Source organism: Carcharhinus amblyrhynchos, chromosome 3, assembly GCF_965287045.1.
Source record: "Carcharhinus amblyrhynchos chromosome 3, sCarAmb.v2.hapA, whole genome shotgun sequence".
NCBI classification, from domain to species: Eukaryota; Metazoa; Chordata; class Chondrichthyes; order Carcharhiniformes; family Carcharhinidae; genus Carcharhinus; species Carcharhinus amblyrhynchos.
Genome location: NC_137326.1, coordinates 129,477,894 through 129,504,550, shown reverse-complemented (window position 1 = coordinate 129,504,550; position 26,657 = coordinate 129,477,894). Strand labels below are relative to the sequence as shown.

Here is a 26,657-nt window from a genome sequence, read left to right as displayed (position 1 = left end):
TGCCAGTCTCCCCACACTGTGGGGTCCCTGTTGAACAGAGAGGCAATGCATGTTAATTGACCAATAAATTGGTTTAATTGGCGGCCCGCCTCTGATCAGTGACCGGCCACACTGCTGAGGCCATTAAGAGTACTCCATTCCAGTGAGAAATCATTGGACTTTCCTCCCCCACACCTTCTGCCAGCATTTACTTGATGCTTCCTATCTTCCAGCCCATCTCCAGAGGCTGGCAAGATCCGCCCCAGTGTAAGTAACATCGTGCCAAATGTTATATAAGCAAAATACTGCAGACGCTGGAACCTGAAACAAAAACAGAAAATGCTGGAAAATCTCAACAGGTCTGACAGCATCTGTGGGGAGAGAAAAGAGCCAACGTTTTGAGTCTGGATGACCCTTTGTCAGAACCAAATAATGATTGGTCTTACCCTTATCTGAGGGCACTAAAACACCCAGTGACCCTTCAATTGCCATCCACACCATTTGGCTGTAACATTGATCTCAGATGGAGTGAATCTGTAACCAGTGCCTCATGTATTCTGCATTCTCCTGCAGCCTCCTTGGAGTGAGCCATAAAGAGCAAGAAAACGCATTGGCAGCAGCGCTCTCAGACATTCTTTGGACAGCGGGGGAAGGAATCAAGAGCTTTGTTTGTTTGGTGACCACTGAGTGCTATTTCGCTCCTACAATTGACTACAAAACGGACAGCTACACGGAAAGAGTAAGCCCCCCTCTCACACACACATCACAGCTGTGAAGTTAAAGTGTTCTTCCAGTTGAATCGCGTATAATTTACACATTTTAAAGTTTGCAACATTTGCTATTCTCTAAATGAGACACCACACCAATACTCCTGTTGCGATGGCCATTAGGCATGACCAGCACTGTCGAGGAAATGCATGGAATTCCCTGCCTTAGCTTGGCATCAGAGATCACTCCTATTGCAGCTTGCTTTTCCCTCTGATAGGAATGTTACTTTACATGCACAATATCTTTTATGCAACACGTCTAAACAATTGTTTATTGCTGCATGAGGATTTTACTTAATTCATTCATGGATGTGGACATCATTAGCAAGGTCAGCATTTATTACTTATCCTTAATTGCCCTTGAGAAGTTAGTAGGCAGCCACTTTCTTGAACTGTTACAGTCTGTATAGTGGATCCGAGTTCTGTTTGGTGGGAATTTCAGGATATAATCCCAGCAACAGTGAAGAAATGGAGATATATGTCTCAACGATGTGTGGCTTGGAGGGGGACATGTGGGAAGTGTAGACAAAGTCAGTGGATGGGAGGATAGGTTGCGTGATGGACTGGGCTACATTCACAACCCCTTAAGCAGCCTGAGCATCTCACACTGCCCTATATGTACCCCATACCTGATTAGTTGAATCCATCCAGCCAACCCCACTATTTCCTTGAACTGGAGCCATACCAAGCTGTGAAACATTCTATGGTGCGTTTGTAAAAATTGGTGAGTGTCATAGCAGATCGTGCTGAATGATCTTTTGTACTTCAGAACACAGAAGGGAAAACACTGTCAGAACATATTTTGACTGTAAAATTTGGAAGAGGTTAATTCAAAGTAACAGATAACCAGCAACAAGAGACAGGGCAGCCGTTAAAAATATGACCCTTCACTTCCTATAAGCCTAAACAACTCTGTCACCGGCTAATTACAGAACCTTGAGACACATCCTCCACTTGGATTCTGTTATAGATAAACCTGCAAACTAGGGGCACACAGATTGAGATTTATCTGAACCACAGGAGGACTCACTCTGACTCGGAGGTGGATCAACTTTAATGTGATAATTTCACAAACACTGACCACACCACCACACCCAGTCACAGTACAAAATCCAGCCTATTTGCATGTGTTGCCTCCAGTGCTTTACTTAGATAGATTTCAGGACAATGAATGAAGTTTGATTATTTAAACTGTGTCTAGCTGCCCTGGTGTCAAAATGTATTTGAACTATTCTGAGACTTGAGAAGTCACAGTTTGCACTTCAGACTGCAATGTATATCCTCTTTGAACTCTGAAATGCAAGATGGTGGTGCAGGGTTACAATTTACTCAGGGAACCCAAATTGCCATGGCAGCAAGTTCTTTACATGCATGTTGCCATCTGGAGCTTCGGTAAAGGCTCCAATGTTCTTTCCCTCATGTAACTGACTGTGAATCCCTCCCGCTCATACTGTCTGCCATTGGCAGCTGTTGGAAGGATTTGCAGGTTGGCACACAACCTGTTTGGCCACATTATGAATCTACCTTCCTTAACCATCAAGTCCTGGAGTGGGACTCGAACCCAGAGCTTCTGGCTTAAGTTTAAGTTTATTTATTATTGTCACACACAGGCTTACGTTAACACTGCAATGAAGTTACTGCGAAAATCCCCTAGTTGCCACACTCCGGCGCCTGTTCGGCTACACTGAGGGAGAATTTAGCATCTAACCAGCGCGTCTTTCGGACTGTGTGAGGAAACTGGAGTGCGCGGAGGAGACCCACGCAGACACAGGGAGAATGTGCAGACTCCACACACAATGTCCCAAGTCAGGAATCAATCCCAAGTCCCTGGCACTGTGAGGCAGCAGTGCTAACCACTCTGCCACTGTGCCACCCATAGAACTTAGAGGCAGGAATGCTCCATAAGACCTCAAAAAGTCAGAGAGTAGGAAGCAAATTTAAAGTAACGAGATAAATCTTTTGCATATTAAAACTATTAAATATTATGATATACCATAGCTGCAGCTGCAGTGATATGTGGGTGAAATATGCTATGCTTGAGTTAAATGTAGATTCAAGCAGTTAAGTTCACAGGACAATAGAGCTGAGATTAAGTTTCAGGCAGGGAATCTGAGCTGGCATTCTGAAATCAATTAAAGATTGTTAGGAACAGCAGTGAGAGACTGGAATCCAACTTTGCTTCCCTTGCTATCCATAATCAGTGTGTTTTGAGTTTGTGCCCCTTAACCTCTGAGTATATGACAAAGGGGAGTAATAAGAAGCAAGCTTTTGAGGTTTAAACAAAGAAGATTATTCATTCACCTGACAGCCTAAATGCTACTTCACTCACACAGGCACATACACCACCTATGTACATAACCTGTTGCTCTCATGCAAGATACAGTTCAAGAAGATAGTGCACTTTTACGAACTGCAAACCAACAAACCTTCTTAAGTCATATTTTGACTCATTTTAGGAAGGAGCATGTTGCGTACCAGTTCAAGGAAACAATTTCCCTTCTAAAGGGGGTTGGCTGGGTGGATTCAACTAACCATGTATAGGGTACATATAGGGCAGTGTGAGATGCTCAGGCTGCTTGAGGAAATGGCTGATATATCCTCAGGTTGAGTTGTATCAAGCGCAGAATTCTGCAGGTCTTACTTCCCCGAGGTTCCTAAATCACCCGACAAAATTTCTACAGAGATCAGCAGAGCCCATGCTCCAGTTTCCTCCCACAGTCCGAACGTCGTGCTGGTGAGGTGCATTGGCTATGCTTAATTCTCCCTCAGTGTACCCGAACAGGCGCTGGAGTGTGGCAACTAGGGGATTTTCACAGTAACTTCACTGCAGTGTTAATGCAAGCCTACTTGTGACACTAATGAATAAACTTTACTCCCAGGTGTTTCTGAAAACTTACCCCCAATTCTGTGACGGGAAACCCAGAATCAATCGGATTGCTTTGGAGCTTCCTATGCTGCTGCCTCACACTTTTCTCATTTTTCCCTAGCTCCAGCTCTTTAAATTCACGGACAAAGGAAAGCTACAGGATTTCATCACTGAATATATACACTGTGTAAGTACTGAAACTGCCAATTGTCGGCTGTTAGAAAATGCAACACTGCAGTGGCGTTCAGGCAGTCCTGGGACTTGCAATTCAACTTGTTCCTGGAAAATGCTTCTTAAGTCAAAACATCATAACTTGGAACCGCTTTTCCCATGGGAACAATGTTAAAAATGGGGAATTGGTTGCATCAGCGAAACAAGGAAGGTTAAAACCAACAAATTGTGATCCCATTTCCGGCAGGTTTTAGACATCCATCCCAGAGTCAGAGAGTGTTACAGCACAAAAAGAGACCCTTCGGCCCATCGTGTCTCCACTGGCCATCAAGTACTTACCAATTCTAACCCATTTTCCAGCACTTGGACCACCGCCATGTTTGCTGTGGCATTTCAAGTTCTCATCTAAATGCTTCTTAAATGTTGTGAGGATTCCCACTTCTACCACTCTTTCAGATAATGAGTTCCAGATTCCCATCAGCCTTTTACCTCAAGTTACCTCAAGTTTGGGGTAAGTTTTTCACTCAGAGGGTGATGAGTGAGTGGAATCGTCTGCTATCGGTGGTGGTGGAGGCTAACTCATTGAGGTGTTTTAAGAGATTTCTGGATGAGTACATGGGATTTAATGGGATTGAGGGTTATAGATAGGCCTGGTAGGTAGGGATATGATCGGCGCAACTTGTGAGCCGAAGGGCCTGTTTGTGCTGTAGTGTTCTATGTTCTATGTTCACTGTAAATCTCCTGCCCCTTAGCTTAAATCTATGCCCCTGGTTATTGATCCCATACTAAGGGGTAAAGTTTCTTCTTATTCACTTTATCTATGTCCCTCATGACTTTGTACACCTCATGTTCCCCCACAGCCTTCTCTGCTCCAAGGAAAACAACCCCAGCCTAACCAGCCTCTCTTCAATAGCTGGAACACTCCAGCCCAGACAATATCCTGGTGAATCTCCTCTGCACCCTCTCTAGTGGAATCATAACCCTCCTGTAATGTGGATGTTGTGTCCTGTTGCATTAGAATCCCTACAGTGCAGAAGGAGGCCATTTGGCCCATCAAGCCTACACTGATAACAATCCCAACTCGGTCCTGTCCCCATATATTTACCCCACTAGTACCCCTAACACTAAGGGTCAATTTAGCATGGCCAATCAACCTAACCCGCACATCTTTGGACTGTGGGAGGAAACTGGAGCACCTGAAGGAAATCCAGGCAGACACAGGGAGAATGTCCAAACTCCACACAGATATGACCCGAGGCCAGAATTGAACCCGGGTCCGTGGCGCTGTGAGGCAGCAGTGCTAACCACTGTGCCACCATGCTACTCTAAGACCTCTGTCAATGAGCTACAGTTGCTGCTCTCCATAGCTGGCTAAGAAAAACCTTTTAGACCATGACGGGGAGGGGGGGTGGGATTTATACTGGAAAAGGATGGCACAGTGGCGTAGTGGTTAGCACTGCTGCCTCACAGCACCAGGGATCCAAGTTCAATTCCAGCCTTGAGTCACTGTCTGTGTGGAGTTTGTACATTTTCCCCATGTCTGCATGGGTTTCCTCTGGGTGGTCCGGTTTCCTCTCATCGGGAAAAAGATACAAAAGTCTGAGGTCACATACCAACCAACTCAAAAGCAGCTTCTTCCCTGCTGCCATCAGACTTTTGAATGGAACTACCTCGCATTAAGTTGCGTGATTGGCCATGATAAACGGACTCTAGTGGCAGGGGATTAGTGAGGTAAATATGTGGGGTTATGGGAATAGGGCGGATTGTGGTCGGTGCAGACACGATGGGCCGAATGGCCTCTTTCTGCACTGTAGGGATTCTACGAAATCGTGGCCTCATTTACCGGTTTTCAAAAGAGAATTTTCTGGCTTCTGGGCCGAGCAGCACGCTACCGGCAACCACAGTGACCATTCCCCATCGCCATTCTCCAGCCAGAGTTACATACGTGAGTAAAGGAGACAGGGGACCCAGTGTTTTGGGGAGAGGTTTCCAAACTTCCCCGGGCCTGTTCAAAACGTTTCAAATTCATAAATCATATTTCTAAAAATATGGTGGGTAGGGGCATTACTCCGACACCACAAGACCCTCCAGCCTCAGCTAAAATAACAGATAAGAGAACTTTATATAAACACATCAAAACCATTGTTAACACACAGCCAGATTTCAATACAGGTGCGACAGCATTATTATATTCTGCTTGTATGAAACTTGATGTTCATTTATAAACACTCTAAACTTTGATTTGCTCTCCAATCAGTTTAATGGTGAAGGGAGCCACGCAGTCATTCTGTTCCTGTACAGTTTGCTCCTGTCAAGGACTCTGGAAAGGTAAGAGTTGATGAGCTGATGGTAATGTGGGATTGAAATCTTTAAAATGGACAGTACCACATCTGCAGAAAAGATTGCAGTGTTTTTGATTTGATTTATTATTGTCACATGTATTCGTTTACAATGAAAAGTATTGTTTCTTGCATGCTATATACTCAAAGCATACCGTACATAGAAAAGGAAAGGAGAGAGTGCAGAGTGTAGTGTTACAGTCATAGATCGGGTGTACAGAAAGATCACCTTAATGCAAGGTAGGCCCATTCAAAAGTCTGATGGCAGCAGGGAAGAAGCTGTTCTTGAGTCGATTGGTACATTTCCTCAGACTTTTGTATCTTTTTCCTGATGGAAGAAGGTGGAAAAGAGAATGTTTGGGGTGTGTGGGGTCCTTGATTATGCTGGCTGCTTTTCCTAGGCAGCGGGAAATGTAGACAGTGGCAATGGATGGAAAGTTGGTTTGCGTGATCTTGTGCAGTCTTGGACAGAGCAGGAGCCATTTCAAGCTGTGATACAACCTGGTTGCTTTCTATGGCGCGTCTGTGAAAGTTGGTGAGGGTCGTAGCGAACATGGCAAATTTCTTTAGTCTTCTGAGAAAGTAGAGGCCTTGTTTAATGTTGCACAGATGATCATACAAAGTAGGAATTGTTCATGGAAAGAAGAGAAACCATTAGTCTCATACTCAACTCACTCAGTGTTACATTGTCCGTTTGAGACTTTAACCATTCAGGCAATTCCTCTCCAATTCCATTTTCAAGTTTGCTGACGACACCACCATTGTGGATCGGATCTCAAACAATGATGGGACAGAGTACAGGAATGAGATAGAGAATCTGGTGAACTGGTGTGGCAACAATAATCTCTCCCTCAATGTCAACAAAATGAAGGAGATTGTCGTCAACTTCAGGAAGTGTAAAGGAGAACATGTCCCTGTCTACACCAGTGGGGACAAAGTAAAAAGGTTCGATAGCCTCAAGTTTTTAGGTGTTCAGACCATCAGTGACCTTCCTGGTCCCTCCCCATGCTGACACTATAGTTAAGAAAGCTCACCAACGCCTCTATTTTCTCAGAAGATTAAGGAAATTTGGCATGTCAGCTACAATTCTCCCCAACTTTTACAGATGCACCATAGAAAGCATTCTTTCTGATTGTATCACAGCTTGGTATGGCTCCTGCTCTGCCCAAGACTGCAAGGAACTACAAAAAGTCATGAATGTAGCCCAATCCATCATGCAAACCAGCCTCCCATCCAGTGGCTCTGTCTACACTCCCTGCTGCCTCAGCAAAGCAGCCAGTATAATTAAGGACCCCACACACCCTGGACATTCTCTCTTCCACCTTCTCCCTTTGGGAAAAAGATTTAAAAGTCTGAGGGTACGTACCAACCGACTCAAGAACAGGGTCTTCCCTGCTGCTGTCAGAGTTTTGAATGGACTTACCTTGCATTGAGTTAATTGTTCTCTACATCTTAGATGTGACTGTAACACTACATTCTGCACTCTCTCGTTTCCTTCTCTATGAATGGTATGTTTTCTCTGCATGGCGCACAAGAAACAATACTTTTCACTGTACGTTAATACATGTAACAATAATAAATCAAGCCAAATCAATAGGGGACAATTTAGTGATGTCGCTATCATAACTCCAGGAGTCAGCTGCGAATGGTGGTTATTGCGCACAAAAAAACCACAAGCTTATGGTGAACACAAAAACTCCCACCTGGGACAATAGAATAATGGACCCACTCAGGGGCCTGCTTTATATAGGATTCGGTGTATGAGTTCCATCTGGTTAGTTAATTACCAATCCCCAGGGAGCTCGTATTCAATGAGTCCTTCAGGGAGGCCAATCAGCGATTCCCCAAGCAGGTCATAGAGGTTCTCACAGTCACTCAGGAACATTTATTAAGCAACTAAAGTGATTCTTAACAAACAAGGTAGTGACTTCACTGGCTTAGCATATTTCTTGCTTCCTCAGGTGCAAGATGTCACTTGGTCTTTTTTCTCTCTCTCTCTCTCTATCTGTCGAACTGTGGTTTTCTGATTCCAGCTGGAAAGCAATCTTCAGTCCAGTCTTCAAATTCAACACCTCTGATCACACAAAGCTGGTGCTTTGTGACTCTTGCCAGACTATAACCCATGTGCATGATTAATCCTTTTTCTGGATTCTGATTAGCTCAGTCAGTGAATGATCAATCTCTGATTGGTGTAGGTGGCGCATGGTCAATCTCTGGTTTAGATGGTGTATGGTCAATCTCTGATTGGTTTAGGTGGTGCATGGTCAATCTCTGATTGGTTTAGGTGGTGCATGGTCAATCTCTGATTGGTTTAGGTGGTGCATGGTCAATCTCTGATTGGTTTAGGTGGTGCATGGTCAATCTCTGATTGGTTTAGATGGTGCATGGTCAATCTCTGTTTGGTTTAGGTGGTGCATGGTCAATCTCTGATTGGTTTAGGTGGTGCATGGTCAATCTCTGATTGGTTTAGATGGTGCATGGTCAATCTCTGGTTTAGATGGTGCATGGGCAATCTCTGATTGGTTTAGGTGGTGCATGGTCAATCTCTGGTTTAGGTGGTGCATGGTCAATCTCTGATTGGTTTAGGTGGTGCATGGTCAATCTCTGATTGGTGTAGGTGGTGCATTGTCAATCTCTGATTGGTGTAGGTGGTGCATGGTCAATCTCTGATTGGTTTAGGTGGTGCATGGTCAATCTCTGATTGGTTTAGGTGGTGCATTGTCAATCTCTGATTGGTGTAGGTGGTGCATGGTCAATCTCTGATTGGTTTAGGCGGTGCATGGTCAATCTCTGATTGGTGTAGGTGGTGGATGGTCAATCTCTGATTGGCTCAGTCAGTGCATGGTCAAACTCTGATCGGTTTGGATGGTGCATGATAAGCCTCTGATTGGTTTAGGTGTTGCATGATCAGTCTCTGATTGGTGTAGGTGGCCCATGGTCAATCTCTGATTGGTGTAGATGGTGTATGGTCAATCTCTGATTGGTTTAGATGGTGCATGATAATTAATTGTGTTAATAACTTATAGAGCAGTTATAGCCTCTGATTGTAGCCTTTCTCATTATAGCCTTTCCTGTTGCCTTAGTACGTAGTGTGAATTCTCATTGAACACACATTCAGTGTGTTTTAGTTGCGGTGTCAGCTTATTCAAGATAAGGGTGTCCAGCACTACTAATAACAAGTGTCAGTAACCCAAATGTTCGGTTGAAACTGGGATGTCTTATAGAATTCTTATCTATCTGCCTGTACTAGGTACTGGTGATGCCCAGCCTTACAGAAATTACTAAGTTACAGAGGTTACATGCAGTCTACAATAAATACATATAAAAATCAGCATAGCAATCACTGGTATTTTAAATTTACAGGTACAAGGTACAACCTCATACATTCAATGTTCATAAAAAAATTCAAGACACAAGAATTCTATAGCTGCTCAGAGCAGAACTTCACTCTAAGCTTACAGAGCTAAAGATGGTTACATCTTTAGAATACTCACTCAATACCCACTTGCCTGTTGAAGGAGCAGTGCTCCGAAAGCTCGTGATTCCAAATAGACCTGTTGGACTGTAACCTGATGTTGTGAGACTTCTTACTGAGCCCACCCCAGTCCAACGCTGGCATCTCCACCTCACAAATTGAAGACTAAGTAGTCCTGGAACCTTGTAGTTCTGTTACTTCATACAATAGCCTTTCGAATCTCAGGAAATACAAATTGATAAGTTTGAATTGTTCATTGAGCGGGGGAGGGGGGGGTGGGGTGGGAGATGGCCTAGTGGTATTATCGCTGAATCCAGAAACTCAGCTAATTTTCAGGAGACCCGGGTTCAAATCCCACCACAGCAGATGGTAGAATTTGAATTCAATAAAAAATATCTGGAATTAAGAATCTACTGATGACCATGAAACCATTGATGATTGTTGTAAAAATCCATCTAGTTCACGAATGTCCGTGAAGGAAGGAAATCTGCCATACTTAGCTGGTCTGGCCTACATGTGATTCCAGAGCTACAGCAATGTGGTTGAGTCTCAATTGCCTCTGAAATGGCCTAGCAAACCCTCTCAGTTCATGGGTGACTAGGGATGGACAATAAGTGCTGGCCCAGCCAGCGACACCCATGTCCCATGAACGAATGAAAGAAAGAACAGAGGCTTTACGTTCTAATCTAATAACCTTGACTGAATTTACAGAGCTGGTTGGAGTTGCCTGCTGTCCCTCCATAAGGCTGTGAGATGTAGGAACAGTACTCAGCCCACTGAGTCTGCTCCACCTTTCAATGAGATCATGATTAATCTGACATGATAATCCTTAACTCCATTTTCCACCCTTATCCCCATAACCCTTGATTCCCTGACAGATTAAAAATCTATCTAGGCCTTGAATTTATTCAGTGACCCAGCCTCTGCAGCTTTCTGTGGTAAGGAATTCCACAGATCCACTACCTTCTGAGAGAAGAAGTTCTTCCACATGTCCATCTCAAATGAGTGACCCCTTACTCTGCAATTATACCCTCTGATCCTAGACACTATTCCCATAACCCCACATTTATCCTGCTAATCCTGTCCTGACACTAGGGCCAATTTAGCATGGCCAATCAACCTAATCAGCACACCTTTGGACTGTGGGAGGAAACCGGAGCACCCGAAGGAAACCCACGCAGACACGGGGGGGGGAGACGTGCAAACTCCACACAGACAGTGACCTGAGCCAGGAATTGAACCTGGGTTCCTGTCACTGTGGGGCAGCAGTGCTAACCACTGTGCCGCCCCAATAGAGGTAGTGTCACTGTGAGACTCGCTGAGCTCTTTGTAGATGCACATGTAATGAACTGACTAGCACAAAACTGTGTGTGGTCAGCCTCTCCCCACACCCCTCCCCCACAGCCGATCACTGCCGCTCCCAGCACCAAACATAGATTCCAGAATGGAAGACTGCAACCAATGTTTCTGTTGGGATTGCCACACAGTTTCAGGACTCGGAATTCGCTGTCCTCAGAATGCTTTGGGGTTATGCTGTCGTTGGAAGGCATCGATTATGAGCAGCAAGAGAGGAAATGTTTCCATTTAAGTTACCCAATTTTCCCATTTATGCCTCTGATTCTTTTTTTAACCGCCTCTCTGTCCCCATGAGATGCTTCAGGTGCCTGTTAAGTGCTTCCCTCATTAGATTTGTAAAGTAATGAACAAAGACACAGCGCTTTGCAATATTAACTGTCTCCCACATCTCTAACGTGGTACGGGGTGGCACAGTGATTAACACTGCTGCCTCACAGCTCCAGGTACCTGGATTCAATTCCCAGCTTGGGTCGCTGTCTGTGTGGATTCACACATTCTCCCCGTGCCTGCGTGCGGTTTCTTCCCATAGCCCAGAGATGTGCGGATTAGGCACATTGGCCATGCTAAATTACCCCTTAGTGTCCCAGGATGTGTAGGTTAGAGGGATTAGAGGGGTAAATATGCAGGGTTACGGGAATAGGGCCTGGGTGGGATTGTTGTCAATGCAGACTCGATGGGCCGAATGGTTTTCTTTTGCACTGCAGGGATTCTATGATGTTTTGACATTTCTGTCAATTTTTCTGAAGTGTAGCCCGTGTGTGAAACTGCTTGACTTGCCTTGAAGGGATTTTTGTGGTTTCTTTATGAAATATCATCCTTTATTCCAGGCTCCATAATGATATGGGCAACACAACCTCTCATCTCTTGCAGTTAAGCCTGGGAAATTTCATTTGCAGACAAGTAAGTAATAATATCTTACAATGCATGTTCCTTAATCATAGAAATCTAATGGCGATTCACCATTCTAGCTCACATCTTTCAGCCAGCGTCTCTGTGCTCACTTACCTACGTTGGCCCATACTCTGGCAACATTTCCAGTTTAAAATTAGCAACCTTGTGTTGAAATTTCTCCCAGGTCTCACCCTTCCCCATCTCTGTAACCTCCATCAGCCTTACAACCCTCTGAGTCACCATTCAATTCCTGGCTTGGGTCACTGGCTGTGCAGAGTCTACACATTCTCCCCGTGTCTGCATGGGTTTCCTCCGGATGCTCAGGTTTCCTCCCACAGTCTGAATGACGTGGGAGGAAACCTCAAGTTCTGGAATTCCTTCCTGAAAACTCTCCACCCTTCTATCTGCTTTTCTTACTTTAAGATGTTCCATAAAACCTATCTCCGTAGCCTGTCCTGAAAAACTTCTTCAGCTTGTTCCAAATTGGGCTATTATCTCACACACACACACACACACACACACACACACACACACACACACACACACACACACACACACACACACACACACACACACTCTCTCTCTCTCTCTCTCTCCTGGAGATCATCTTTAGGACATCTTATAATGTTAAGACTGTACAAAGGTGAGCTGTTGTTCCTGTTATCTGTGGTTCTGACAGCAGTGGAGATGCCACAACTGACCTTGAGCTCTCCAGTGCTGGGTAGAGACGCAATTAGCCAGGGATTCCTGCTCGTGAAATCCATCTAATTCTTTGAACAGCTGTGGTGTTACCGACAGCTGGTTGACAGTAATTTTCTGGATTCAAGCATCAAAGAATACCCCATAAGTTCATAAGATGTAGGAGCAGAATTAGGCCATTCGGCCCATTGAGTCCACTCTGCCATTCAATCATGGCTGATATGCTCCTCCTCCCCATTTTCCTGCCTTCTCCCCATAACCTTTCAACCAATTACCAATCAAAATTCTGTCTAGCTCCTCCTTAAATTTACTCACTATCCCAGCATTCACTGCATTTTGGGGTAGTGAATTCCACTGATTCACAACCCTTTGGGAGAAGTAGTTTCTTCTCAACTCTGTTCTAAATTTGCCGCCCCTTACCCTAAGGCTGAGTCCTCTTGTCCCAGAATGCCCCACAAGAGGAAGCATCTGCTCCACGTCTACTTTATCCGTACCTTTTATCATCTTGTATACCTCAATTTGACCTCCCCTCATTCTACTAAATTCTATAAAAGCAAAATACTGCAGATGCTGGAAATCTGAAACAAAAACAGAAAATGTCGGATAAACTCAGCATCCATGAGGAGAGAAACAGAGTCAACGTTTCGAGTCCCTGTGACTCTTCTGATAGTTCTGAAGAAAAGTCATACCAACTTGAAAAATTGACTCTCTATAGATACTGCCAGTTTATCCAGCATTTTCTGTTTCTATATCAAAAATATTTTCTTGGGTGTGATACTTGAGGGTACCTGGCACTCCGAGAACGATGTCCAAGAACTGAATGTTTCCAGCACAGAGAAAGAGGGAGAAAATTTGAAGATTAGAGGTGGTATCTTACAGTTCACTCAGGGAATCCCAAGTTGCTGTGACAATGCACATTTTTACTCAAGTTGTAGAATTTCTACAGAGCAGAAGAGACCATTTGGCCCATCGAGTTTTCACCGACCGCAATCCCACCCAGACCCTATCCCCATAACTCATGCAGTTACCCTAGCTAAACCTCTGACACTAATTTAGCAAGGCTAATCCATCTAACCCACACATCTTTGGACTGTGGGACGAAACTGGAGCTTCCGGAGGAAACCCACGGGAAGATTGTGCAAACTCCACACAGACAGTGACCCAAGTCAGGAATTGAACCCAGGTCCCTGGTGCTGTGAGGCAGCAGTGCTAACCACTGTGCCGCCATATTGGTCCAAGCTCTAACTCAAATGAGTTTTGGCTAGTCAACAGTAAATGACGTCCCTCAGGTCAAAGGAAAATCCTTTGGAATAATAATTTCTGAAGGCCTATCTGAAATGCAGATGTCATGTGGATGAAAGTGGGGTGAAACTAAAGTAGAATTGAGTGTAACTCTTCACCAAAGATTTCTCACCACGCTTTCTTGGTTATGAGGTAACCAAAGGGAAGAAAGGAGGAAAATTTTTATTTCCATAAAACCTTGTGTGGCCTCAGGACATCTCTAAGCATGTTCCTGCCAATTAAACATAGAAACATAAACAGATGTAAGCCATTCAGCCCTTCAAGTCTGCTCCACCAATCATTCTGATCATGGCTGATCATCAAATTCAATATCCTGATGCCAGCCTCTTCCCATATCCCTTGGTCCCTTTAGTCCCAACAGTTATATCTAATTTCTTCTGGAAATAACACAATATTTTGGCTTCAACTACTTCCCACACATTCACCACTCTCTGGGTGAAGAAATTTCTCCTCACCACAGTTCTGAAAGGTTTACCCCTAATTCTCAAACTATGACCCTTAGTTCTGGACTCTCCCATCATTGGGAACATTCTTTCTGAGTCTACCCTATCTAACCCTGTTAGAATTTTATAAGTTTCTATGAGATCCCCTCTCACACTTCTAAACTCCAGTGAATATAATCCTAACCAATTTAGTCTCTCCTCATATGACAGACCTGCCATCCCAGGAATCAGCCTGGTAAACCTCAGCAGTGCTCCCTCTATAGGAAGGACATCCTTCCACAGATAAGGAGACCAAAGCTGCGCACAATTAAGTGTTTTTGAAGTCCAGTCGCTGTTGTAAAGAGGTAATTTGCACACAGTAAGATCCCATACGAAGCAATGGGATAATGACCAGATAATCTGCTATTTATTGTTGCTTAAAGAAGGAACTTCCTACTCTTCTTCAAAACACAGCATTGGAGTCCACCTGAGAGAGTAGATGGGGCCTTGGTTTCATATCCCCTGTATCATACAGTACCTCTGCCAGTGCGGCACTCCCTCAGCTGCAAACTGCAGTGTCAGCCCAGGTTATGTTCCCCAATCTCAGGAGTGAGATTTGAAACCATGGCCTTCTGAATCAGAGGCAAGAGTGGAATCAGCATATGACCTTACACTCAACAGACATGGGAAGCTTCGCCTCATCGGTCTTGTTCGGATTTGAACTCAGTCCTAGAGATGAAAGCTCAGTGTCCAACTCACAATTTTGTCCAATCCTTCATAAAAACCACATTTTTTTCAACCAATATCATAGTGTCGAAGCTAAAAAGTTATTCAGACACAGTGTTCGCGAGTGGTGGATCCTTTATTCCTTTTGTATCGATAAGGAGAGGGAAACTATTCCTGAGGTAATGTCACAATTCCTACAACTTCTACAGTCTGCTCTGCCCAATTGTGTACAGTCAGCCTCTCTAATAGGGCAACAACTTCTACTAAAGATAATTGTTTCCCGGTCATGCGTGCACCGGTAAATTATTCACATTTGATGCAATGAGTTAGGCCCAAGACAATAGCTGTTTAATCACATCCCATTGGTAATGTCGTAATCTTTAGTGGTAGATGGATGGAATATCCATTCAGACAATGATCACTTAATCATGTCATCATTACAGTTTTGGCACTGTTAGCAAGGACATTCAGTTGTGTCTTGTTGATAGATAGAGTGAAACATTCCCTTTGTCTGCGCTGATTATTTCATGTAAATGGATATTGGGGAGACGAAGGTCTAGTGGTATTAACGCTAGACTATTAATCCAGAAACTCAGCAGGTGGTGGAATTTGAATTCAATAAAAATATCTAGAATTAAGGATCTACTGATGAAACCATTGCCAATTATTGTAAAAACCCATCTGATTTACTAATGTCCTCCAGGGAGGGAAATCTGTCGTCTTTACCTGGACTAACTTACATGTGACTCCATAGCCACAGCAACGTGGTTGACTCTCAACTGCCCTCTGAACAAGGGCAACTAGGGATGGGCAATTAATGCTGGCCAGCCGGTGACACCCATGTCCCTCAAATGAATAAGAAAAAATATGCAGAGACAACCTGTCTTATGTGAGTGTGCTGCTCATTTTCCTGGCCCCTCTGCTGAGATCAGTTCTCCTCTCCCACAAAGGGAAGTATGCTGGTCCATGATGATTCCGGTGCTCAGGAATGGAAGGATGTCTTTTTGGTTTTGGTTTTGTGTCTTCCTTGTAGGCCCTCATAAACCTGATGCTCACTGGAAGAGCCAGTCCAAATGTTTTCAATGGAGACCTCCAGTATGGAGACCAGGGTGCCCTGCTTAAAGAACCACAGCATGGAGTCCTTGCTCGGAGTGATGTGGGCTATCTCTACTGGAACAGACATGAGTTGGGGCATGACAAGCTCCCGCAGGTATTTTGTTTCATTTTTCTGGTGCTGTAGAGCTGGGACTGTGTTTATGTTGAAGGGGAGAAAAGTCTTTGGTGCGATCCCAATGCAGAGTTAGGCTCTCCATGAAGCAACACTGAGGAAGGCTTTTCAAAGATAGCGTGTTACCATGGTTACTGCTGGACATGACCAGTTGCAATTTTACACAGCCAAGAAAAGAAGACATCTTCTGTCAGCATGGTGGTACAGTGGTTAGCAATGCTGCCTCACAGCACCGGGGAAACAGGTTCGATTCCGGCTTGGGTCACCGCCTATGTGGAATTTGTATGTTCTCCCCATGTCTGCATGGGTTTCCTCCGGGTGCTCCAGTTTCCTCCCACAGTCCAAAAGACATGCTGGTTAAGTGCATTAGCCATACTAAATTCTCCATCAGTGTACCCGAAAAGGAGTGTGGCGACTAGGGGATTCTCACAGTAACTTCATTGCGGTGTTAATATAAGCCAACAATAAACACAGAAACGTAGAAAACTTTTTTTGCAAAATATACTTTATCCATAAAATATCTGAAAGAACAGTGCAAACATTTTAAAATTGCCATCACAAAGTGCAGTAATATTCAGGTTCTCTACATACATCATGTTGGACTCTTGAGGAGGTTCAGTACAGCTAAAGAAATGTTACAAACATTTCAAACCATCTTTTATAAGGGGAAGCGATGGCCTAGTGGTATTATCACTAGACTATTAATCCAGAAACTCAGCTAATGTTCTGGGGGGCCCGTGTTCAAATCCTACATGGCAGATAATGGAATTTGATTCAATTAAAAATATCTGGAATTAAGAATCTACTGGTGACCATGAAACCATTGTCAGAAAAATCCATCTGGTTCACTAATGTCCTTTAGGGAAGGAAATCTGCCGTCCTTACCTGTTCTGGCCTACATGTGACTCTGAACAAGGGCAACTAATGATGGGCAATAAATGCTGGCCAGCCAGTGATGCCCATGCCCCATGAATGAATAAAAAAGCATGTTGCTTCTTCAAAGAACTCCAATGAATTGGTTAAACATGATTTGCATTTCACAAAACCATGTTGACTCTCCCTGATCACCATGACCTTTCCCAAGTGTCCTGCTATAAAATAGCACTCCTAATTATAGCTTCTAACATTTTTCTATAACAGAGGTTAGGCTAACTGGCCTGTAGTTTCCTGCTTTCTGTCTCCCTCCCTTTTTAAATAAAGACCATCCTTACTCTGGTTTGGCTTACATGTGACTCCAGAGCCACAGCAATGTGATTGATTCTCAACTGCATTCTGAACAGGGGCAGTTAGGATATACCAGCCAATGATGCCCAATTCCCATGAATGAATTAAAAAAAAAAACCATCTCAATGACCATTGCTACACTGAGGGCAGGGGATGCAGTGAAAACTAATCCAACAAACAAAAACCTAATACATTTGATCTTCAGCAGTCCCTGTTGCTCATCTTGCTATTCTTTTGTCCCAGGTTGGAAGCATGTTGAAAACTCCCAAACTCCCCATATGGCTTTGCAACATCAATGATACATTCAGTGTGCTGTTCAACACTAATCGACTACTCCTGTCTGACTGGAAAATGGAACATCTCTTTGATTTGTACTTTTACAGCGGCCAGCCTTCCCAGACAAAGACAGTCACGCTAACAATAGGTACAAATTTTGAAATTTAATGCAAAAATCTAAATACTGTGGCTACCAATGCAGGTCAAAGGCTACTAACTCACCTCCTGACCACTGCCCCCCACCCCCACCCCAGCAAGGCCTGTCCACCATCTACAAGGCACAAGACATTACTGTTACTAGAGAGGCGGTGCTCAACAGACTGGAGGGGCTGATTGTGGACAAGTCTCCAGGACCGGATGGAATGCATCCGAGGGTTCTGAAAGAAATGGCGGAGGTGATAGTGGATGCATTGGTGGTTATTTTCCAGACGTCGCTGGATTCCGGGGAAGTGCCAGATGATTGGAAAACGGCTAATGTTACGCCGTTGTTTAAGAAGGGTGCCAGGCAAAAGGCGGGGAATTATAGGCCGGTTAGTTTAACGTCTGTGGTAGGTAAAATGTTAGAATCTGTCATTAAGGAGGAAATTGCGAGGCATCTTGAAGGGAATTGCTTGATAGAGCAGACGCAGCACGGTTTCATTAAAGGGAAGTCGTGTCTGACAAATTTACTGGAGTTCTATGAGGATGTGTCTAGGGCAGTGGATAGAGGAGAGCCGGTGGATGTGGTCTTTCTAGATTTTCAGAAGGCGTTTGACAAAGTACCTCACAAGAGGTTATTGCAGAAGGTCGAGGGACATGGAGTTGGGGGTAGGGTGTTAGCGTGGATAGAGGATTGGTTGTCAAATAGGAGGCAGAGAGTGGGGGTCAACGGGTGCTATTCGGATTGGCGGATGGTGACTAGTGGAGTGCCCCAGGGGTCGGTGCTGGGGCCTCAGCTTTTTACCATTTATATAGATGATCTGGAGGAGGGAACCGAGTGTAGGGTGTCGAAATTTGCTGATGACACCAAGATTGGGGGAACGGCAAATTGTGCGGAGGGTGTGGAGAGTCTGCGGAAGGATCTAGATAGGCTGGGCGAATGGGCCAGGAAATGGCAAATGGAATTTAATGTTGGCAAGTGTGAGGTGGTCCACTTTGGTAGGAAGAATGGTAGGAAGGACTATTACTTACGGGGCGAAAAACTGCAGCAGGCGACGGTGCAGAGGGACCTCGGGGTCCTTGTGCATGAGTCGCAAAAACCCAGCCTGCAGGTGCAGCAGGTGGTCAGGAAGGCGAATGGGATGCTGGCCTTCATAGCGAGGGGGATTGAATATAAAAGTAGGGAGGTCTTGCTGCAGCTGTACAGGGCATTGGTGAGGCCGCAGCTGGAGTACTGTGTGCAGTTTTGGGCGCCGCACCTGCGCAAAGATATTTTGGCCTTGTAGGGAGTGCAGAGGAGGTTTACTAGGCTGATACCGGAGTTGAGGGGGTTGAGCTATGAGGAGAGGCTGAATAAACTAGGCTTGTACTCGTTAGAGTTTAGAAGAATGAGGGGAGATCTCATTGAGACGTATAAGATGATGAATGGGATGGATAGGATAGAGGTGGAGAGACTCTTCCCACTCAAAAAAGACAGTAGGACTAGGGGGCACAGCCTCAAGATAAAAGGGGGGCGGTTTAGAACGGAGTTGAGGAGGAACTTCTTCACTCAAAGGGTGGTGAATCTCTGGAATTCTCTGCCCGTTGAAGTCGTGGAGGCTGCCTCGCTAAATATTTTTAAGACGCGGGTTGATGGGTTTTTGATAAGAGAGGGGATTAAGGGTTATGGGGAGAAAGCGGGAAAGTGGAACTGAGCCGCGACAGATCAGCCATGATCTTATTGAATGGCGGGGCAGGCTCGAAGGGCTAGATGGCCTACTCCTGCTCCTATTTCTTATGTTCTTATGTTCTTAAGTCTGATGGGAAACTCTCCACTTGCCTGGATGAGTGCAAGTCCAACAACACTCAAGAAGCTCGATACCATCTAGGACAAAGCACTGATAGCTACTCCTTCCACAAACATTCAACCCCCAAACAACTGACGATCAACAGCAGCCATATGTACCATCTATAAGTTGCACTGTAGGAACTCACCAAGGTGCCTTAGACAACACTTTCCAAATCCACGGCCACCACCATGTAAAAGGATAAGGGCAGCAGATACCTGGAAACACCACCACCTGGAGGCATCCCCTCCAAGTCACTCACCACCCTGACTTGGAAAAACGGGGCAACACAGTGGCACAATCCTTAGCACTGCTGCCTCAGAGCACCAGGGACTGGGTTCAATTCCTGGTTTGGGTCACTGTCCGTGTGGAGTCTGCTCATTCTCCTCGTGTCTGCTTTGGTTTCCTCTGTGTATTCCGACTTCCTCCCAAAGCATTGGCCTTGCTAAATTCTCCCTCAGTGTACCTGAACAGGCACCAGAGTGTGGCGACTGGGAGATTTTCACAGTAACTTTATTGCAATGTTAACATAAGCCTCCTTGTGACACGAATAAATAAATGAGGAACTTGAACCCACACCTTCTGACACTGAGGCAAGAAGGTCCCTGGGTCGAAATCCTGGCACGCCCTTCCTAACAGCACTGTGGATGTACCTACACCACAGGGACTGCAGTATTCCCAAATTTTAATTCTTACCCTCTTCTCATTTAGATACTCACTCCCACCACTGGGAGGAAGGAATGCACGAGAAGGAAGGAGATCCGGAAAAAAGATTCCCTTCAGTGGAAATGACCATTCGCACCAAGTGGGAAGGAGCTGCTATTGACTGGAATGGGACTGTGCCGTTTTTTTGAAGGGTTTTTGACAGAAGGCTGTTAAGCGACAACAGATGACTGAGCAGCCGTGTTGTATTTGGAAACTGAGGATCAGCAGCTCAAATCCTTCATTGCCTGTCCACCCTCAGTTCCTCAGTACTGCATGACTGTTCGATTACAGTGTCCACTGGCATTTGAGCCATTCCTTAGTCATTGACGTCCCTTGTGGCCTTCCAGCCGAAACCTAAGTGGAGAATTCTCTACTGCCGCTAAGCCAACAAAGGACGTTTGATTGACGTCCTGTGTCTTGTGCAAGTGGGCCAGATCCTGGGTAGCAGTGCATCTAACTATATCGGTCGTCAGTTAGACCCTGCCTTTGCACCTTTCAGCTAAAGAAAACCGCTTAGCCCACTAACTTGCTGGACACATGCCTGGATAAAGGGCAAGGTTCAACCAGGCAACCAAGAGGATATCTCCTTTACCAGTCAGATCGAAGGATTGGGAAATAAACATAAGGAAGGATTGAGAAGGAGAAAATTACGTGAAGGAAGAGATTTCAATGCCAAATCCGTTCAGAAAGAAATATAAGTAGTATCGGAAAGATTGGAGTAAGGAAAAGAGGGAATAAAGAAAAGTAAACAAGATACATTTATAATTTGAGATCATTTAAATTTTCCCCAAAAGAATCTAAAACCTGAGGGGGTGAGATTCGAAACTAGTAAGAGTTAATTTTCAGAAGCAGCACCTCTCACAGTAAGAGACATTTATCATTCTGTTTATAAGGTTACTTAAGAACATTTGACAATAAGAAATAAGACCAGGGCACCTGCCCCTTGAAACACCTCCACCAGTTTATAAATCCATGGCTGATTTTCAACTTCAATTCCACTTTCCCATCTGATCCCCATATCTGTCGCTTTCTCCTGGAGTCTGACCGCTATCTGTATCAATCTGATGTATACTCAAAAACTGAGTACCAGTCTCCTCTGAGGTACAGAATTCCAAAGATTCTAGAATCTAGAATCTCTATAGTGTAGGAGGAGGCCATTCAGCCCATCGAGTCTGCACCAACTCTCTGACAGAGCAACTTAACCAGGCCCTATCTCTGTAACCCTACACATTTACCATGGTTAATCCCTCTAACCTACACATCTTGGGGCACTAAGGGACAATTTATCACGGCCAATGCATCTAATCCACACATGTTTCAGACTGTGGGAGAAAACCGGAGTGCCCAGAGGAAACTCACGCAGACATGGGGAGAATGTGCAAACTCCACACTGACCCAAGGCCGGAATTGAACCCAGATCCCTAGCGCTGTGAGGCAGCAGCGCTAACCACAGTGCCACAGCGCAGCTCATTTCTCCCTTTTGCTTTCTTAAATGGCCAACTCTTTATCCTAAGAATCTGACCCCTAGCTCTAGAGTCTCCAACTAACAGAAATCACCTTTCAGCATCTACACAATCGAGTCCTCGTAGAATTAGAATGTATCAATGAGATCACCTCTTGTTCTTCTAAACTCCAGGAAACATAGGCCTATTCAGTTCAATCTCTTTTCATAGGAAAACCGTGTCGCCCACATAATCTATCTACTGAACCTTCCTTGCACCGTCTTCAAGATAAGTATACCTATCCTTAGAAAAAGTCAAAACTCTGCACAGTACTCTAGATATGATCTGACCAAAGTCCTGTACAATTGCAGCAATGCCCACTTTTGTAGTCCAAATCCTTTGCAATATAGGCCAACATACCACTAGTTGCACTTCACAGAATCATACAATGCAAAAGAGCCTGTTCAGCCCATCGAGTCCACACCAACATATTAGAAACACCAGAACTTCCACCTAATTCCATCTGTCAGCACTGTAACCGTGAATGTTATGATGTGCCAAGTTCTCATCTAGACAGCTTTTAAAGGATGTGAGGCAACCCACCTCCACCACCCTCCCAGGCAGCACATTCCAGACCGTCACCAACCTCTGCGCATCCCCCTAAACCTCTTGCCCCCCCACCTTGAATCTATGTTCACTCGTGACTGACCCTTCAACTAAAGGAAACAGCTGCTCCTTATCCACTCTGTCCATGTCTCTCATAATCGTGTACACCTCGATCAGGTTGCCCCTCAGTCTCCCTGGTCCAATGGAAACAAGCCAAACCTATCCAACCTCTCCTCATAACTTGAATGTTCCATCTCAGGCAGCATCCTGGTGAATCTCCTCTGCATCCCCCCCAGTGCAATCACATCCTTCTGATAATGTGGTGACCAGCACTGCATACAGTACTCTAACTGTGGCCTCACCAAAGTTCTATACAACTCCAACGTGACTTCCCTGCTTTTGTAATCGATACCTTGACTGATAAAGGCAAGTGTCCCATATGCCTTTTTCACCACCGTACTAAAATGCCCTTCTGCTTTCAGAGATCTGTGGACAAACACATCAAGGTCCATTTGTTCCACAGAACTTCCTAGTGTCCCACCATTCAATGAGTACTTCCTAATCAAATTATTCTTTACAAAGTGTATCGCCTCACACTTTTCAGGGTTAAATTCCGTCTGCCACTTATCTGTCCATGTGACCATTCAGTCTATATCTTCTGGTAGCCCAAGACACTCCGTCTCACTGTTAACCACCCGTCCAATCTTTGTGTCATTTGCAAGCTTATTAATCCTACCCCCCACATAGTCGTCAATGTCATAAATATAAATGATGAATAATAGGAGGCCCAACACAGATCCCTGTGGAAAACCACTGGGAAACCAGCATGCCATTATACTGAACTTTCTGTGGCAGGTTTAATAAGCAAGTATAGCTAGTTCCTAAAAACAAAATAGACAGGTTAAGAGCGAGGTTCTGTTTTGTGGAGCTGTTGCTTTGATAGCAAATTCTGGCCCATGTTTTTTAATGGTAGTTATTCCACTTAAGCCTAACTATCCTCCATTGAGACTGGATTGAGATATCATCAGGTAACCAAAATACTGCCCAGAGCTTCACCAGGGTGGAAAGTAGCTCTGTCCTGGCAAAAGTGGTGGAAGTAGACAAAATTGTAAGTCTTGTCTTTGTGGGATGTTGGGAAAACGGAAATGTGAAATTGAAGTGTGAAGATTAGAATGGGTCTGAACTTTGTGGGTGCATTTGGATAGCCCTTAAGAGAGATAGGAGAAGACCCCTATGGATATGGTGGAGGTCAGGTGCTTTTGGGGCATATCAGATGCCCTTTAATTTGCTAAAAGTCATCATAAATATTTATAGAAAGTCAATAAAGTCATTACTGTCAAACTCATTGGAACAGTCAACAGACCTGTCAAAATCAACTGTCAAAACTATCAGAAACTATTGTCAAAGGGACCTGTCAAGCTGTCGAAACATTTAAAAGTCCTGCCCTTTAAATCTTTGAATCTTTGAAAAATATGTCTACGTGTTAAAAAAAAAATCATTGCTTGCAATTTCAGTCTGTCTGTTAACATAAGCCTGAGATTTCCATTTCTGCAAGACTGATTTCACAATCATCTGTTATCACAGTGCCCTTTCACTGTTTGATTGACAGGTATAAGTGATTATAGAATTTTTGATATGGTACTTTAGAACATAAGAACATAAGAAATAGGAGCAGGAGTAGGCCATCCAGCCCTTCAAGCCTGCCCCGCCATTCAATAAGATCATGGCTGATCTGTCGTGTCTCAGTTCCACATTCCCGCCCTCTCCCCATAACCCTTAATCCCCTCGCCTATCAGAAACCCATCAACCCATGTCTTAAAAATATTTAGCGAGGCAGCCTCCACCACCTCAACGGGCAGAGAATTCCAGAGACTCACCACCCTTTGAGTGAAGAAGTTCCTCCTCAACTCCGTTCTAAACCGCCCCCCCTTTATCTTGAGGCTGTGCCCCCTAGTCCTACTGTCCTTTCTGAGCGGGAAGAGCCTCTCCACCTCTATCCTATCCACCCCATTCATCATTTTATACGTCTCAATGAGATCTCCCCTCATTCTTCTAAACTCTAACGAGTACAAGCCTAGTTTATTCAGCCTCTCCTCATAGCTCAACCCCCTCAACTCCGGTATCAGCCTAGTAAACCTCCTCAGCACTCCCTCCAAGGCCAAAATATCCTTGCGTAAGTACGGCGACCAAAACTGCACACAGTACTCCAGCTGCGGCCTCACCAATGCCCTATACAGCTGCAGCAAGACCTCCCTACTTTTATATTCAATCCCCCTCGCTATGAAGGCCAGCATCCCATTAGCCTTCCTGACCACCTGCTGCACCTGCAGGCTGGGTTTTTGCGACTCATGCACAAGGACCCCGAGGTCCCTCTGCACCGTCACCTGCTGCAGTTTTTTGCCCCGTAAGTAATAGTCCTTCCTACCATTATTCCTACCAAAGTGGACCACCTTGCACTTGCCAACATTAAATTCCATTTGCCATTTCCTGGCCCATTCGCCCAGCCTATCTAGATCCTTCTGCAGACTCTCCACACCCTCCGCGCAATTTGCCGTTCCACCAATCTTGGTGTCATCAGCAAATTTCGACACCATACACTCGGTTCCCTCCTCCAGATCATCTATATAAATGGTAAATAGCTGAGGCCCCAGCACCGACCCCTGGGGCACTCCACTTGTCACCAACCGCCAATCCGAATAGCACCCATTGACCCCCACTCTCTGCCTCCTATTTGACAACCAATCCTCTACCCACGCTAACACCCTACCCCCAACTCCATGTCCCCTTACCTTCTGCCATAACCTCTTGTGAGGTACCTTGTCAAACGCCTTCTGAATTCCAATACTTGTTATCATAAGGGATTGAAGAAATGTTTGTTGTCGTAAGGTCTTATTTAGTTGAAGGGATGTGAATGTAGTAAATGGGCTTTTATGAATGAGTTTTTTTTTCTAATATCGTGAATTCAGCAATTTATACTTCAAACTTTATTTTATGGAACTTAATTTTATCTCAACTCTGGATGGGTTTTGAGATCTGCCCATGGGCGTGAGTTGGCATAAAGAGATGTAAAGAGAAAGGTCGGTGAGTGGGGCATAGTTGGCAAGAGTTGGTACTAAGTCAGCATGGGGATTAGAAAGGAACATGGAAGTGAGTGGATGGGCATAGGTTTGCACAGTGGGTATGGGGGCCATGGGGGTTGAGTGGAGGGCCATGAGATGACATGGATGGGGCATGGGGAGTATGTGGGTACGTGAGGACTGGAGGAATGATTAAAGTTTTAATCTTTAGTTTTAAACCTTGGACACAGTGAAGTAGGCCTTCCATGTGGTCCGCCTTCACATCCACATCCACCTCGGTTCTCACTGGGTCACCTGCCTTGACTTGTAATCTAGCCCTTCCCGACTGGATTGTTTAGAAACTCTATCATTCAGGTAGCGTTAAGGTTGGAATGCATCCAAGGGTTCTGAAAGAAATGGCGGAGGTGATAGTGGATGCCTTGGTGGTTATTTTCCAAACGTCGCTGGATTCCGGGGAAGTGCCGGAAGATTGGAAAACGGCTAATGTTACGCCGTTGTTTAAGAAGGGTGCCAGGCAAAAGGCAGGGAATTATAGGCTGGTTAGTTTAACGTCTGTTGTAGGTAAAATGTTAGAATCTGTCATCAAGGAGGAAATAGCGAGGCATCTTGAGGGGAATTGCTTGATAGAGCAGACGCAGCACGGTTTCGTTAAGGGGAAGTCGTGTCTGACAAATTTACTGGAGTTCTATGAGGATGTGTCTAGGGCGGTGGATAGAGGAGAGCCGGTGGATGTGGTCTTTCTTGATTTTCAGAAGGCGTTTGACAAGGTACCTCACAAGAGGTTATTGCAGAAGGTCAGGGGACATGGAGTTCGGGGTAGGGTGTTAGCTTGGGTAGAGGATTGGTTGTCAAATAGGAGGCAGAGAGTGGGGATCAATGGGTGCTATTCGGATTGGCGGTTGGTGACTAGTGGAGTGCCCCAGGGGTCGGTGCTGGGGCCTCAGCTATTTACCATTTATATAGATGATCTGGAGGAGGGAACCGAGTGTATGGTGTCGAAATTTGCTGATGACACCAAGATCGGTGGAACGGCAAATTGCGCGGAGGGTGTGGAGAGTCTGCAGAAGGATTTAGATAGGCTGGACGAATGGGCCAGGAACTGGCAAATGGAATTTAATGTTGGCAAGTGCGAGGTGGTCCAC

The 26,657-nt window shown here is 44.9% G+C and overlaps 1 protein-coding gene across 1 annotated transcript in view; it reads left to right on the top strand.

Annotated features, from left to right (window-relative positions):
- Positions 1–21,112, top strand: part of mindy4b (MINDY family member 4B) — a 49,742-nt gene extending 28,630 nt beyond the window's left edge. Inside the window, exons 6-12 of the mRNA XM_080186519.1 lie at positions 553–718; positions 3,734–3,799; positions 6,041–6,111; positions 11,781–11,853; positions 16,027–16,203; positions 17,689–17,869; positions 20,397–21,112. Coding sequence (XP_080042645.1) covers positions 553–718; positions 3,734–3,799; positions 6,041–6,111; positions 11,781–11,853; positions 16,027–16,203; positions 17,689–17,869; positions 20,397–20,539 — 877 coding nt within the window. The 3' untranslated portion in view covers positions 20,540–21,112. The remainder of the gene's footprint in view (positions 1–552; positions 719–3,733; positions 3,800–6,040; positions 6,112–11,780; positions 11,854–16,026; positions 16,204–17,688; positions 17,870–20,396) is intronic.
- The last annotated feature ends 5,545 nt before the right edge of the window (positions 21,113–26,657 follow it).